At 34.2% G+C, this 17029-nt stretch overlaps 1 protein-coding gene across 1 annotated transcript in view; it reads right to left on the reverse strand.

Annotated features, from left to right (window-relative positions):
* Positions 1-239: 239 nt before the first annotated feature.
* The window catches only part of LOC146742165 (low-density lipoprotein receptor-related protein 6-like), a 38867-nt gene continuing 22077 nt past the window's right edge, over positions 240-17029 (reverse strand). The window contains exons 16-28 of the mRNA XM_085500210.1: positions 15923-16117; positions 15165-15278; positions 14409-14558; positions 13475-13624; positions 10349-10387; positions 10000-10038; positions 9602-9640; positions 7785-8042; positions 5303-5548; positions 4646-4807; positions 3359-3829; positions 2416-2571; positions 240-2004 (exon numbers count right to left, since the gene is read on the reverse strand). Of these exons, the coding sequence (XP_085356336.1) occupies positions 1562-2004; positions 2416-2571; positions 3359-3829; positions 4646-4807; positions 5303-5548; positions 7785-8042; positions 9602-9640; positions 10000-10038; positions 10349-10387; positions 13475-13624; positions 14409-14558; positions 15165-15278; positions 15923-16117 (2462 nt within the window). The 3' untranslated portion in view covers positions 240-1561. The remainder of the gene's footprint in view (positions 2005-2415; positions 2572-3358; positions 3830-4645; positions 4808-5302; positions 5549-7784; positions 8043-9601; positions 9641-9999; positions 10039-10348; positions 10388-13474; positions 13625-14408; positions 14559-15164; positions 15279-15922; positions 16118-17029) is intronic.

A 17029-nucleotide genomic window follows, 5' to 3' on the forward strand; every position in this document is an offset into this window, starting at 1 on the left:
AATTGTAATGGAAAGGAAAGGAATAATAAACTTACTTTGTAACAAGCCTAAATACAGTAATCCTCCATGCACTGTATCATTTCATTATATCTATCATAATATTGCATTACTTACTACATTATTATAGTTTATACCACTTACCTATTTGTGTGTTGTATTCATCTTAAAACAAAGTAAGGTACACTGGAAATTAAACATTGATGCAAGTATATACACACATAACATTTCTGGTTACATCCTTATAGTTACTCTGAAGTTGAAATGAATTGTTTTCAGCTTGTTTATTATTTGAATCATAACATTGACTGAAACTGAGAATAATCTGCACATTTTAATTACCGAATTACACACGTATTTTCAGCTAGAATATTATTTAACGTTAACCATCTTCAGGATATTCTATGTATAGTTTAACATGTTTCTGTATTCCATTGTATCGAGCAAACAGTTGAATATTTGTTTCTAGTCATCACGTGCATTACTTTGAATAGTACAGACCAAATTACAGCGCAATTAGTAAAATAAAAATAACAAAAATATAATATTCATGGAATTTAAATTGAAAAAAAATAGAAATTATGGGATTTTTTCAGTTAATTAACTTTGATAATCATTAAATATAATATTCATGGAATTGAAATTGAAAAAAATAGAAATTATGGGATTTTTTCAGTTAATTAACTTTGATAATCATTAATTAAAACATAAATGAGCACTTTCCGTTCACGCCTATCTTTATAACAGAGATCTACTCAAGTTTCCGTCGTAAAATATTATTCTGTAACGTAGGTTACAGACAGTTGACAAGTTAGATTGGTCTTGAAATTAGATAAATTTAAACTTACATTAGTTAATTTACAAATAATTCCAATTATATACAGTACAATAGTATAAATATGTGAAATGGATAAATAAAGTTAAAAAGCAATATATTCATTTGTACAGACTGTGTTTGCTACATATTGTATATGATATTTACGATTATAAACAATAGTAAGACACGGAGCCATAAGAAAACAACTATCAGTGAATGAATGCTTCCATATGAGGGGAAAGCTGTTACACTTCAAATTACCGAAATAGTATTTGTGAAAGGTAACTTACAATATCTTTATATCAAATGTTTGCCTAATTGGATTATGGAAATTAATTTTTTTTTAAGTTATATATGAAGTTTAAATATCTATGGTTTAATGCGTTATTTTCACATTACAGGGTTGCATTCGTTAATTCACAAATACAAACGCCAAAGTTGCATGACAAATTTGATTCCAAATCTATAAGCTCATAACCTTTGCAGTTGTCCATGTGTTGATATGTTTAGAAATATACTACATACAATCATGCATATATTTTATACGTAATTTAAATGTAAATATAAGACTATAATATTTCCAACAGGTTACCCAAACCAAAATATTATCTATTCGAAAGTAATATATTATATTCTACTAAAAAGCAACATAATACAATACCTACACCAGTTTCTAAATAATACATTTGAGATGAATAAAGTAATATTAGAGAACAAAATGTATATTTTTTAGAATGCACAGTTATTTTACTCTATCTCAACTGCATGTTCTTCTGTCGTCTCTCTCGGCAAATTGAATGTCTTAAGATTTTGTTCATCGTCTTTTTCAAGCTCAAGCTGGGATTGTGTATGTAATGCCTCATATTCACTTGTCTGTATATCCTTCTTGTTGAGCTCCATATAGTTCGAGTCCTTTTCAGGTATGGCAGAGTAATCAGTGTCCTCATGTTCAAACATCGCCTTGTGTAGCTTCGCAGTGTTTGTTCTTTTCAAGTTAAGCTTCAATTCAAAATCATCATCTTCATAGATATTGCTTGCATGGCTGGTACCTGGTATTGGTTCTTGGCTTGATTTTCTACGGCGACACACAAGTACTGTCACTACCACTACAACTATAAGTAAGACAATGCCAACAACAGCACCAATTATAATGGGAGTTTGACTGTCTTCTTCAGATGAAGCGGCGACACCTGAATGAGACAATAATAACATTAGACATGCATGTTGTCACATTTATTCTGAGAGGAAGAAATAACTGAAATAAATATTAAATAGACAATAGACAACACATATCAGATAATTTGAGATGGCAAATATGGACGTAAAACAATAAATATTGAAGTCTTTTTTGCAACAATTTCTAGGCAGAAGTCGAGAACTGTTCCTTGGTGACATCTCATCCAGATGATAATGAGCATAAGCAATTAATTAATTTCTCCCTGTCATAGAGCAGTAATTAAACTACGTCACACAAAGCATTTTAGGAGAGTCTATATTCACACCAACACATCCTCTGATCACCTCTGATCATCGGAAAGTGTACCCTCATCGAGTAAAACATATATACACCCGTCACCAAAACCACTACCACCAGTATTTACATTGTGATTGTTTGAAGCTTCCTTCATGTACAGTATGTGTGTTGTCTTCACATGGAATGCATTCTAATTGTGCTTCTTTACTCTGATATGTATCAAATGGACAGTCGATACAAGTATTGGTATCTGGGTTGTACATTGCACCTGATGGACATGCATCTGAAAAAAAAAACGAAACATAATTTAGCAATATAACCTTGCCGGAAGTTAAATAGCTATAAATCAATGAAAGTAAATGTGTTTTAATAAAAAGATGTAATGGGTTAAACACAAAATATTCATACACTTGCAGGAGAGACTACGATAATTTTACTAAAACAATTAGTGTGGTTTGGTTTATTCTGGTTTTAAACAAATTGTGAATGTCGTAAAATATATATTTTTTATCAAAGATCTTTTGATTTGTCCCACCGAAGACAAACTTTGACCAAAATCAGACCAAGACAACAACCACAATAAAAACACTACCACTAGTGTGACACATCGGACTGGCGAACTTATCTGAAAAAATAAGGTAACAATTTAATATATACATACTTGTTTGACGTGAGTATGTGTGATTAAATAATACAAATTGTATCTCAATATTTTTTAAATAATGAAATCTTGTTTTGATCATTGCATATACATAATACTATTCGTATATGCCTACTAAAACAATACCTACTACAATCAGTGCACCAAAGTTTGTTTAATAGTTGTGTATAAACAACTGCTTGAAGACATTTCACATGCACGCCACATCTTGTCTTATTTATGCAATACTGATACTGGTCCGATGAACAATTGCATAGTGATCAATACGTTCCTATATAGTTCAATAATAACAACTTCAAATTGGTCTGTCAAATGGAAACACCAATAACAAAAGTATAAACATTTCTTTCTTTCTTTTGCGAATTATTCAAAGAAGAACAAACATGCAGAATAGTTAGTGCTCACTTACTGCATTGTGATGAACTTTGAATATATCCATCCATGCAATACCATTCTACTTCAGTTACTGAGAAAGACTCGGGCTCTGCTGGGAATGTCTGCCCATCAACCTCAATTACTAGGCTCCCATTGTTGATAAATTCTTCAATCCTATTGGCAGCTGCATTAAGTTCATTCTCCATCTGTTGCTGTTGAACCTCACGTTCCTCATCATCAAGTATGTATTCTTCTGACGTAATTTCGATAACCATTTCAACAGTTACGACATTGTCCGTGTCACGTTTGTTTTTGTTATTATTGCCACAGCGAAACGTAATGTTGTTTTTACTACATACCCTTTTCCCTTGTATGTGACATAGGTTGTGTTTATCTAAGTTACTTGCCAACACTTTCAAAACATCGTCCCACAAGGTTTCTATATTCTGACAAGTGGTCAAAATACTAAATGTTAGAGTTGTTTGCCCGTTTTGTCCACGTATTCCTAGAGGAAAAAAAACAATACTCACTACATATAGAGCATGTCGGTTCACATTCACACCCAGATAGGCCAGAGTCGCAGATATACAGTAATGATTACTGCTGGTGCATATCATAATCACAATTTAGTGCGCTACAATAATCTGTATGCAGATTGTAGATATATAATCTTGTCAGCACACATTTGTCATCACAGTATTATAGTAACTTTGTACCAGAAAAGCAATTAATCATATAGTGGGATTAAACAAAATTTATATTGAAAAGATTATGGTAATAATTATGCCAATGCGCATCCATGACGTACTTAAACTTTGTAGATTATGCGACAGAATTATTGGTGAAGCTGCCATCTCTGCCTAACAGCACATGTTTAAATTACAGATCCATCCATAAAAACCTGAATACATGTACTACCCATCATAATTTGAATTAAAAGTCAAGTTACCAAAAAACATTACATTATATATCTACACTACAAACCTTACTTTACAAGTCGGGGGATAACTTAATTTTATTACAGAACGTTATTTCAGGGTCACTTCATCAGAGTTTTCTGATAGGGTTGTGGAAGTCCAAAAAACAGCCTCAGTCACACTGGCACCCGTAACCCACGTACCCCGTCAGTATATTAAAATGAAAGTAGAAGATCAATGAAAACACTGCCTACAATACTAACGGCGTCATACACATTAGAAAAAAATCATTTACAGAAGTAGGACAGATAAATAGAAATATATACATTTTTAGTTCAATTATTATAAATAAATTTACTGCAAGGTTACTGCAGGGGGTCGAGGTACTATTATTAAACACTTACTTGAACATCGTGCTTGGTCGGTTGGTTTCCACTGTCGGTTGACACAATTATATGTTTCCGTGGATGATGCATAGCCATCATAACAATGTAAAATGCACTGACTTGAGACAGCAATATCGCATGATAGTGCACCATTGATAGCATTCAGATCTCCACAATCAGCTGCAAAATTGAAGAAATGTGTGCAAATTTGACAAAGTGTTTATAATAATAGTATATTCATTTACACAAACTAAAGATGATGGCTTCACATGTGAAATTGAATGCATGCAAGTCTACGAAAGAAATTGTGCAGGTTTAATGTCATAAGCTTCTGCATAATGCCTCCTAACAGCAATTTTAGTACTATAAACATGATCAAAGAAACAGAAACCTTAGAAGTATATTCTTGTACTGTAAATTATTTATACCTGTGTATGATGGTCATTACGGCCCCACGTACCCAAATACATTCAATTTGCATATTAATTAAACAACACACAAGACTTGCATGTTAAAATAATGAATCCACATTTACCACACACGCCATCATGACCACTGCTTTTTCAGTTTAATACTCTCTCTGCCACCACAATTTCATTTTGAAACTCAGAATGACGCTCTTGGTTTCTCTATAGCAAACTATACGATACAAAATATGTGAAATGAAGTATATACCTTGAATAAGTTCAATGGTAACATGAAATGAACACGTAGCAACATTCCCAGCTGTGTCAGTAGCTCTGACATCAATTGTGTGAGCACCCACTATAAATTCACCACCCTGTCTGGAGTATTGAATTGAATTTGAAATTCCAACATTGTCTGTAGCTGTAGCAGGATGCCATGTTACAATCTTTCGGTCACTCCCAGTAACAGTTTCAAATATACTGGGTGGACAGGACAACTCAGGTGGATAAGGATCTATGAATATCAATTAGACAGAGAAAAGGGAGTACAATACATCAAGTTGTGTTGTGATAACTTATTACGTTAAGGTAGCGAGACTATTATTTGCATACTTGTTTTCATCTTCCAGTTGTGACTAAATGACTACAAATAGACCCAGGAAAATATATATTTTTAGAATCGCCAGACTTCAAGCTTTTCACAAGTGTATTTTGCATGCCCGTATCTGCATTCAACGACGCGTTACTCAATCAAAGGTGAAAAATTACTTTTTCTGTAAATAATTACGCATTTATGCTGGCGATAAGAAGTATTTGTTTCACTTTTACTAGCTGTTCAATAGTCAGGTAATGTGAATGTGTCTGGTCAGTTTTATTCAAGCAATGCGTTTTAAAAAATAGTGTGCTGAATTTCAATTACTGTTTTAGTCGCATTGCCCCCAGCTCAAACCACAACTCGTTGGTAAATAATCGATGAAATAGTTTGTCTGGACACATTCAAGTTCCTCTCACTGTCACCTTAAAGCTGTGAAAATTTGGTGTTAATCCGACGACAATAAGTATACGTTATTTTTTGTTAAAGACCTTGTATTTTGAAAAACATAAACTCCTAGAAAACGTCCATGAAGTAACAGCAAAGATTTTCAAGCTTGTTTATCGGCACAGTCAATTTGTTTTCCCATCAAGGTCTGTTTTAACATGTGTAGGGACATCCAAATGTGTAAGGCTATTGGAAACCAAAAAAATAAAGGAATAGGATAGCTATAATTGAATAAATTCGGCATATGAAAACACCAAAATCAATGATTTGTTTTCAGTGGCTGTGTGACCTTGTGTCTAACGCATTCATATGCAAATGACTAATCTGTGAAACAAACAGGGGCGGAGACAAACCTCTCAAATGTTTGGAAACACTCATTGTGTGTCAGATAGCTACTGATAACACATCCTAACATTGCTTTGTCTTGAGTTTATCTTTGAAACTTATAGGCACACAGATTAAACCTGTGTTGCTGATTTTGGAAAACACTACTGAGGCTGCCTTGCTTCCCTTCAGAAAATCTACATTTTAACCAACTTACATGACATTCTATATTATGTTGACTTTATCACATGAAAGTTTATAGTGCATTTCATCAATTAATAAATAAATGTGAAAATCGTAATTTTCAACACAAATAATAGTCTCGCTACCTTAAACAAGTCATTGATAATGAAAATTGTTATTCATGCCTAAGATATAAAGCAAGACAAGATTACTGCAAGTCAGTCATCTTTAATCTGATCACAAATTGAATTGTTATGGACATGTATTGCTACTTATATAATAAATGTGGACAAATTAGACATGCAAATCACTGGTCATGTGACCAAGTAAATTGTTTCTGAATGAATTTGTAGTGCATGGTCAGTAATTGAGAGTGAATAGTATGTGTACATGTATGTCAACATGTGTAATGTATGTCCCGAATTTGAATGAAGCCGACAAAAAGATGGCTGTCCATCGACCATCTTTAATCCAAGGTTCTAACTTTGATTAAAAACTGAATCGCGAAACAAATCATGGATATGTATCCTAACATGTATAATGTCCGGGCGGATGGTCAGGCAGATGTAGATACATATCCATGATTTGTTTCGCGATTCAGTATTTAATCAAAGTTAGAACCTTTGAATAAAAACTGACAAAGGATGTCAAATATACATTTTCAAAAAATCAAGGTGGCTGCCAGTCGGCCATCGTTGGTCCAATCGTGAAACAAATTGTCATGGACATATATCCTAACTTTGAACACAAACTGACAAGGCATGTTCAAGATATGGCATTTTGAAAAAAGCAAAATGGCTGTCAGTTGGCCATCTTGGATCTTAAATTATCACTTAACCACTGCATGTCCCACATGAAGTACTGGGCACATGCTATTAAAGTGAACAGTTCAGTGCAGAGGATCTGAAATACGACTCTGGGCGGATGGTCAGGCAGATGAAGACCAATTTAAAAGTTCCAGGTTCAAACTGTGTTCGAATACAGACTAGTCTCCAAATATATGTTTCAAATATATGTTTTTGCTTGGGTAACACTATGAACATTGTCTCTTCTGACTTGTTTTATGTACATTGCCAAGTGCAAGGCAGTAAACATGTATATACATGCAGAGATATTTAGGACAACTTCAGCAACACGATAATCTTCCTATCAAAATGAAATAATGGTTACAAAATAATAATCAAAGTATCAATGAACAACTTACCATTGACTTTAACAGCAAACTCACAAGTGATTGATTGACCTTGATCTTCAGCTGTGAGTATGATATTATATTGATTCTTATTGAACTCCAGTGTAATTGGGAAGGTAAACACTTCCCCTTTCCATTTATAATCGATTGGTCTGTTATTACCATCAACTGCCCGTATTATTAGGTCTATAAATGCCCAATTTTCGCCATATTCCACACCAAAGGTGTAGCGGCCCTCACTCGGGCAGTCAGTAAACCGTGGACCAGTACCTTAACATGTACAAAGTGTGAGAACTATAAACAGGGCATGTGTACAAGCAACATCTAGAATTGTTTAATCATTTTACCTAACCATGAATTGAAAAATGTTTCTATGCCATTTGTAGTGTAAATTTGGCAAAATTAATATTTAATATTGGATGCAATTATTATTCACATGTATATCATTTCATACATTGATCACTGGGTCAATAGTTTCTTACTCTCATATTATACCAGAGAACTTTTATAAAAAAACAAATATTTATCCAAAACAAAGCAATCAAGGAACAAAATCGAAAACTTATTTCAGGTTTGCTACACCTTAATGATTAAGTAACTATGTACATTTTCAGAAATTTACAGGATAATGTAACTATGGATATTCTGGTTTAGTCATTACTCAAGAATTTAAGTAATGAGAAAATTTTTTTTTTTCCAATGAGTAAGCTATAACTATTATGTCAAGTAAGACATGTTGATATGCAAAAGACCCCACATTGCATAATAGTATGACGAATTTGTAATACATTGATGCTGTTAGTAGCCCATAAGTGAATCCCAGGTAAAATCAATGTCACATGAAAACAATTTTTGATATCTTGTGACATATACATATAGACTTTTGCATTGTGACGTTATGTTTACATTTTAGCCAACCAGTATGCGAATATGTGATATGTCACTTATCGGCAATATACCTAACAAAAAGTTGTTTGTATGTTATTTAATAAACACACGCATATACATGTACATTTAATAATGACAACAACGAACAATATTTTATCTTTGTATTGGGTTATTGCCAACCAGTCACTGTGCGACAGTGTATATTCAATGCATTCGATTGTCTGTTCTAATTTTGATGACATGATTAGTCTAGACGTAGACGAGGAATAACACTTGACGGAGAACAGCTGGAGGAGGTAAATGAGTACAACTACTTAAATCGACTGCTGACCTCAGAGAACGAAATAGCAAAAGAGATTGACCAAAGACTAACAGCAGGTTGGCAAAGATTTGGACAGTATAAAACATTCCTTAAGGATAAAAATTGCCCATCTTCTTGAAAAGGAAAATCATGATTACTGACATCCTACCAGCAATGACATACGGAGCGGTGACATGGTCACTCACAAAGCATCAGAAAGAAAAGCTAGCCGTGGCTAGCATGGAAAGATCAATGCTGAACATAACCTGGAAAGACAAGATCAAGAATGAAGCAGTAAGATCAAGAACGAAAGTGATGGATATCATCAAAAAGATTCGGAGCAAGAAAGGGCAATGGGCAGAACATGTTGCAAGAATGAATAACAACAAATGGGCTAAGAAAACAACAGAATGGAGACCGAGAGAGGAGATCAGAAAGAAAGGAAGACCTAAAAGAAGATGGAGAGATGAAATTGAAGAGAAGGCCGGTATCTTGTGGACTCAAGTGGCACAGGATTGCCAAGCGTGGAAGCTGTTGTGGAGGCCACCCGCCAACAGTGGCGTGAAAGGCTGAGATGATGATGATGATGATGATGATGATGATGATGATGATGATGATGATGATGATTAATCAAGCTTACCTCTTGTGGTTGTAGTGGCCTCTGCAGTAGTGGTAATACCTTGCATTATGAAAAATGAAAAAAACATTTATATTTAGTAATAAGTATATATGTCCATGCAAGTACGATAATCAGAAGATTGTCAGTAAACATGTAGCCAGCAAGCAGCTAGCTGGCAAGATCATTTCCACTCTAATCAGTAATACAACATGAATAAATAAATAAATAGACACGCAACTTGGTCGGTAAAAGGGTCGGCAGATGACTATGTGACATTAAAAAATATTGTCAATCAGTCACTGTGTTCATGCATGCATGCATGCATGCATACATAAAAAATGTAAACAAGTGCGACAACATATATTGAACACATTCATTTACGTTGTTCCATTTTTGAAAACATGATAAGTCCTACTTACCTCTAGTGGTTGTAGTCGCCTCTGCAGTAGTGGTAATACCTTGCATTATGAAAAAGAAAAAAACATTTATATTTTGTATTAAGTATACATGTCCATACAAGTACGATAATCAGAAGATTGTGGAAACAAATGTAGCCAGCAAGCAGCTGGTAAGATCATGTCCACTCTAATCATAAATTATTAATGATAATTAAGCCTATCTGTGTATATTTGCATAATTTTTCAATATCAATAATTACAATATAAACTTTCACAAATGAATTAGTAATTATTGTTATGACTTCATTTGCATATGATTTGCTAGTGGCTGTTTTGTAAGATTTTTTAAGACATGATTAATTCAGCTTACCTCTAGTAGTTGTAGTGGTCTCTGTAGTAGTGGTAATACCTTGCATAATGAAAAGGGAATTTATATTTTGTAATAAGTATATATGTCCATGCAAGTACGATAATCAGAATATTGTCAATATACAGGTGTAGCCAGTAAGCAGCTGGCAAGATCATGTCCACTCTAATCAGTAACACAACACAAATGAAGCGAATAATTTAAATACATAAACAACAACTCAACCTGGTCGGCAGAGGGGTCCGCAGATGACGTATGACATCAAAAATATAAATGGAAAAATTGGAATTTCTTCATCAGATTTGCTTTCATTAAGTGTATGCAAAGCTGGCATTTGTAAACAGAGACCTTTGCACACATGCATACATATGAACGAACCAATTATATAACATCCCTGACAATCGTATAATATAGGGGAACCAATGGCAAAACATCCCTGACAATCGTATAATATAGGGGAACCAATGGTATAACATCCCTGACAATCGTATAATATAGGGGAACCAATGGCAAAACATCCCTGACAATCGTATAATATAGGGGAACCAATGGCAAAACATCCCTGACAATCGTATAATATAGGGGAACCAATGGTATAACATCCCTGACAATCGTATAATATAGGGGAACCAATGGCAAAACATCCCTGACAATCGTATAATATAGGGGAACCAATGGCAAAACATCCCTGACAATCGTATAATATAGGGGAACCAATGGCAAAACATCCCTGACAATCGCATAATATAGGGGAACCAATGGCAAAACATCCCTGACAATCGTATAATATAGGGGAGCCAATGGCAAAACATCCCTGACAATTGTATAATATCGCGGAACCAATGGTATAACATCCCTGACAATCGCATAATATAGGGGAACCAATGGTATAACATCCCTGACAATCGCATAATATCACGGAACCAATGGTATAACATCCCTGACAATCGCATAATATAGGGGAACCAATGGTATAACATCCCTGACAATCGTATAATATCGCGGAACCAATGGTATAACATCCCTGACAATCGCATAATATCGTGTAACCAATGGTATAACATCCTGACAATCGTATAATATAGGGGAACCAATGGGAAAAACATCCCTGACAATCGTATAATATAGGGGAACCAATGGTATAACATCCCTGACAATCGCATAATATAGGGGAACCAATGGCAAAACATCCCTGACAATCGTATAATATAGGGGAACCAATGGCAAAACATCCCTGACAATCGTATAATATAGGGGAACCAATGGCAAAACATCCCTGACAATCGTATAATATAGGGGAACCAATGGCAAAACATCCCTGACAATCGTATAATATAGGGGAACCAATGGCAAAACATCCCTGACAATCGTATAATATAGGGGAACCAATGGAAAAACATCCCTGACAATCGTATAATATAGGGGAACCAATGGTATAACATCCCTGACAATCGCATAATATAGGGGAACCAATGGCAAAACATCCCTGACAATCGTATAATATAGGGGAACCAATGGCAAAACATCCCTGACAATCGTATAATATAGGGGAACCAATGGCAAAACATCCCTGACAATCGTATAATATAGGGGAACCAATGGCAAAACATCCCTGACAATCGTATAATATAGGGGAACCAATGGCAAAACATCCCTGACAATCGTATAATATAGGGGAACCAATGGCAAAACATCCCTGACAATCGTATAATATAGGGGAACCAATGGTATAACATCCCTGACAATCGCATAATATAGGGGAACCAATGGTATAACATCCCTGACAATCGCATAATATCACGGAACCAATGGTATAACATCCCTAAAAATCGCATAATATCGCGGAACCAATGGTATAACATCCCTGACAATCGTATAATATCGCGGAACCAATGGTATAACATCCATGACAATCGCATAATATAGGGGAACCAATGGCAAAACATCCCTGACAATCGTATAATATAGGAGAACCAATGGCAAAACATCCCTGACAATCGTATAATATAGGGGAACCAATGGCAAAACATCCCTGACAATCGTATAATATAGGGGAACCAATGGCAAAACATCCCTGACAATCGTATAATATAAGGGAGCCAATGGCAAAACATCCCTGACAATCGTATAATATAGGGGAGCCAATGGCAAAACATCCCTGACAATCGTATAATATAGGGGAGCCAATGGCAAAACATCCCTGACAATCGTATACTATAGGGGAGCCAATGGCAAAACATCCCTGACAATCGTATAATATAGGGGAACCAATGGCAAAACATCCCTGACAAACATATTTGTAGTTATGTTCCATTGTACAATCCAGGGAGTTGCGAATGCATAATATTAGAATATCAGCATGATTTTCTCAAGGTTTCTGGGTACGTGTTGCCAAGATTGTCTTAATGCCATACTGTGTTTTTGATTGCATTTCAGTGTTTCAAAAATGTCCCCAGTTGATCAGTCAAAGGTCAGTGCAGTGAAAAACAAATAGATAACAGTGATGTATGTATGCTACTATAACTTTGTACTTAACACAAAATCTGTACAGGCAAGTCTGAGAAATAAGTTGTACACACATTTTTATGTGACAAATGTTGGTGTCTATAATTTCCTAATTCCTAATGAGTAAAAATGATTTTGGGACAGACTTTGGTGAAAACATATAGTTCACAAATGACGTAATGCAATTAATTATTCATAAATTCATTTGATTCGGACAAACAAATATAACAAAAACTAGAATAACAGATATCCCTTAATTGTACTATTAGTTAGCGGATGTTTAGATCAGTACACAACAAATGTAATTGTTGGTTTATATGACTTATATTGAGGATGCACTGCCATTAGAGGAAATATGGTATTTATAATTGATGTGGCATTGCAATTAATTAGCAAATATAATATGGATTTGTTCAGACGTGCAGTGAACTTCTTTTAGATTCACAATAAATCCAAAAGTAAAACTCTAGCAAAGAAATTAACCTAAGGTGTTAAATGATCATTATCGTCTCGGCACATTGTCAGTTCTGTTTTCTAGTAATCATGCCAATTTAATGCTATCTATCCTAATGATACAGAATCCTCAAAACCTTCATTGAGCTGCTATAATTAGAGTTTACATACCTTCTTCAATGCAAAATCCATTTTCCATCACGTAACCGGGATCACAATTACAAGTTGTCTGTCCATCTTGTCCACTAGTACTCAAATGTTCCGGACATGCTTCGCAATCTGCTGTTCCTAGATGGTCTTTGAAATGATCTACACCACACTCTACAGGATAAATTCATTTTACGTATTACATTTTAGTTTCATATTACTGTTAAGGTTACAATGTATTTGTATCTGCCTGGTAGAGGTAAATTGCAATTAATTGCAGAAACTTACTGAATGCTAGGGACTCTTTTAATGGTCTGGACATAAAAGAAGATATACATGTTCAAAACAACATATATATATAAATATATAATTTTGGTAGCTTATATACCAATTTGTGATTATGCTGATACTTTGGATACATATCCTAAGACTCATATCATAAACATTACATGTATTCTCGGGGTGGTTATAAAGTACAAATGTGCTACAAATATCAACAAATGATTATGAACCAATTTTATGAACAAAGTAAAAAAATGTTTGCAAAACTGTAGTATGAGGGTGCTATACCACTTCATGCAACCACTACAATCTTGTTTCTGAAGCCCTGTCTATGAAACTGTCCATCTTGAGTATGAGAATTGAATAGAACAGCCAAAAATGGCGTTGAAAAACATGTTGAGCTTTGTGAACTTTTGTGTTTAGGGACCGGATTCTATTTAAATCATTTAAATCACAAGCTATAGCACTTTTTGTGTTAATGCAAAAAATGTTCAATTGTGATGTCTGTAATTTTAAAAATCCCAATGTTGGTGACGACATAGTTCACCCCAAATAATGGGAAACTTTTGAATTTTTAAACCTAATACATTTCTTACACAGAATCGTGAATTCTAAGCTTTTTTATTTCAGATGTATAAATTAAATTATTACTGATACTATAAATACTATAACTCACTAGTACACGTTGATACACCATCTCCTTGGTATCCTGCTCTGCAGACACAATTGTAGTTACCAAGAGAACACAGATTTTCAGCACAATCTGCATTACCATGGCAATCACTAGAACATTTTGCATCATCAGTTACATCCCAAACATCACTACCTGGAATGGTCATAACATATTTGAATTTAAATTCAAGTAAATTTCTGATACAAATTAACATGTAAAGGTTCTAGTTTGTGAAATATAGCTAGATAATAATCTATATTACATCCTTAAAAATACAAATTTTCAAGCAGCTTATATTATAGAAATTTGTATTTGAATGAATAGAAAAGGTAAATACATCAAAGTCAATATTACAAATCAAAGGAATTTTCATTTCTTAAAATGAAAGAATTTGGATAAATCACCCAACAACCTAATTGTATTTTTGTCACTAATTTTCATTAAATTAATATATGTAATATACCTCTGCAGTTAAATACCATTTTAACGCCATACAGAATAATATACATGTATATGGAATGTATTATGCAGAAATATTGTATTCACCGATTTGTCTAATACTGTGTTTAATTTATACCAGCTGTCTTAAGCCTCAACATTTGAAAGTTTTTTTTTTAAATAGCATCTATATTTTTGTATTTTTTTCAAATGTTTTGAGGCAAGAGATACGTATAGGAACTAAATCAACTAAATCTCAGAAAATGTGTATTTCCTGAAGATACTGAGAACTGAAAATTAAAGTAAATTACTAAAACTCACATGTAACACATGTCCTCATATCGTCATCAAATATCATACCAATAGAGCAGACACATTGATAACCACCAGGTATAGGCTCACAGTCATCAGTACAGTTGCAACTAGTAGCACCACCTAGAGAAATATACATATACAGGTAGTTGGTGAGTTAGAAAACTGCGCAGATGAGGTAGAAGAATTCAGAGGACAGCTAACTTTTAACAATTGCATAAATCACTACTGGACCCGCAAATTTGGTGGCTGAAATAAAATATTTTACTGACCAGCTCAAAAATTTTACTATTGCTACCAACTGGGTGGGGGTCTGAAGATTTTTAAACAACCTTACACTCAAAAGAGTTATTTTTGAACAGTTACCATAGCAATTAGTTGCCTGTTGATAATTTTAATCGCATTCGCAACTCTTTTGATCACTATGGCAAGTGCTGGAGGAGATGGAGAAGGAAGAGCCGGAGAAAAGAATGAAGGGGAAGAGATTGTTAACATTTTTAGAGCCATTTTCAACTTTTTGCACCATCTACAAAATTTGTTTGTGTAATCTGCTCCTTCTCACATGAAATGTTAATAAAAATTGACAAACCTTTTGACCAAAAACGAAAAGCAAGATTTGAAACTGTTTGTATGGTAAAAAATTGTGATGAAATTTAATAAAAATTTCACAAAATATGAAAATGTTGGCACTGAATTTTGGGAGGGATTAGTATCTGGCCATTAACGGGATAATAAATGATAAACCTTAATACATCTCAGTAACTTACCAGGAGCATGTAACACCACTGCTGTTGGTCTTAACATATTTTCAGCAATTTTTTCAAATCTCCTAGTGACGGTATTGGTCATGAACACAGCTTTGTCTTCCCAGCTACTGAATATCAATGTATTACCCATAACAGCCAAACCATAGGCATGCTTAAATCTACCAGTTAAATAGTCAATGGTTTCCTTTCCGTAACCTGTTGGCAAAGATAAATATTTATTCTATTGGTAACGTTGTGTTCAATGTACATTTTGTTCAATTTCAAGACGTACATATCACGGTTTTTGGACATATTTCATAGTTAGAATATGAATATCAGCAAATTATTTAGAGCTATTTACATTACAATCCTTGTGATATTTTGACAAGTTGTGAAGATATATAGGATCCATGTATGATACTTTTTATGAAACTTTTTCACCACCAAACTTTCTCGCCCAAAGTATTCAGCATATTTTTTCATATATTCTTCAATATTTCTAGAAATGAACTTGAATTTTGGAGCCAACAGACAAAATTTGTGTAAATTCCCTGTTTTTCTGGCTATTTTTGTCCCAATTTTTTCATTAAATAGGACTACTTTGTGAATTTGTGATGAAACAAGTGACTTGACGGTCGAAATAGCTCCGCTGTCTTCACTATCATGGAAAAAGAATCAGTAAAGTGGCATTGTGGTTGACGGTTTCGAACTAGTTGTCGAAAATAACATTTTTTACCAAAAATGACAAAAATATTCACTCAAAATCGAAATTTGCATATTTTTAGACGAATTTAACAAATCTGACAGAGGACCACCCCACGTATCCTTGCTGCAAATATGAATGTAAGTGGTCAAGTACTTTTGAAGAAGAAGTCGTTTAAAGGAAAACTTCACGCGGGACGCGAGACGAACGGCGGCGGAGAGACCCCCCATACCAACAACATCGGTGGGTCATCTGCGATGACAGCGGAGCTAAAAAGGGTTAATGTGTTGAGTTTTCAGTACTGCAAAATTGTTCTGAATTCATGTTATATCACATCACATAATTAGTAATATGCAACCATTGAATTTTTCCTACCCAAAATTTAAAACAACTTTTTGCACATTTTTATGAAATTATTAAATGCG

The sequence above is a fragment of the Saccoglossus kowalevskii genome, chromosome 6 (genome assembly GCF_978046115.1).
Source record: "Saccoglossus kowalevskii chromosome 6, keSacKowa6.1, whole genome shotgun sequence".
NCBI classification, from domain to species: domain Eukaryota; kingdom Metazoa; phylum Hemichordata; class Enteropneusta; family Harrimaniidae; genus Saccoglossus; species Saccoglossus kowalevskii.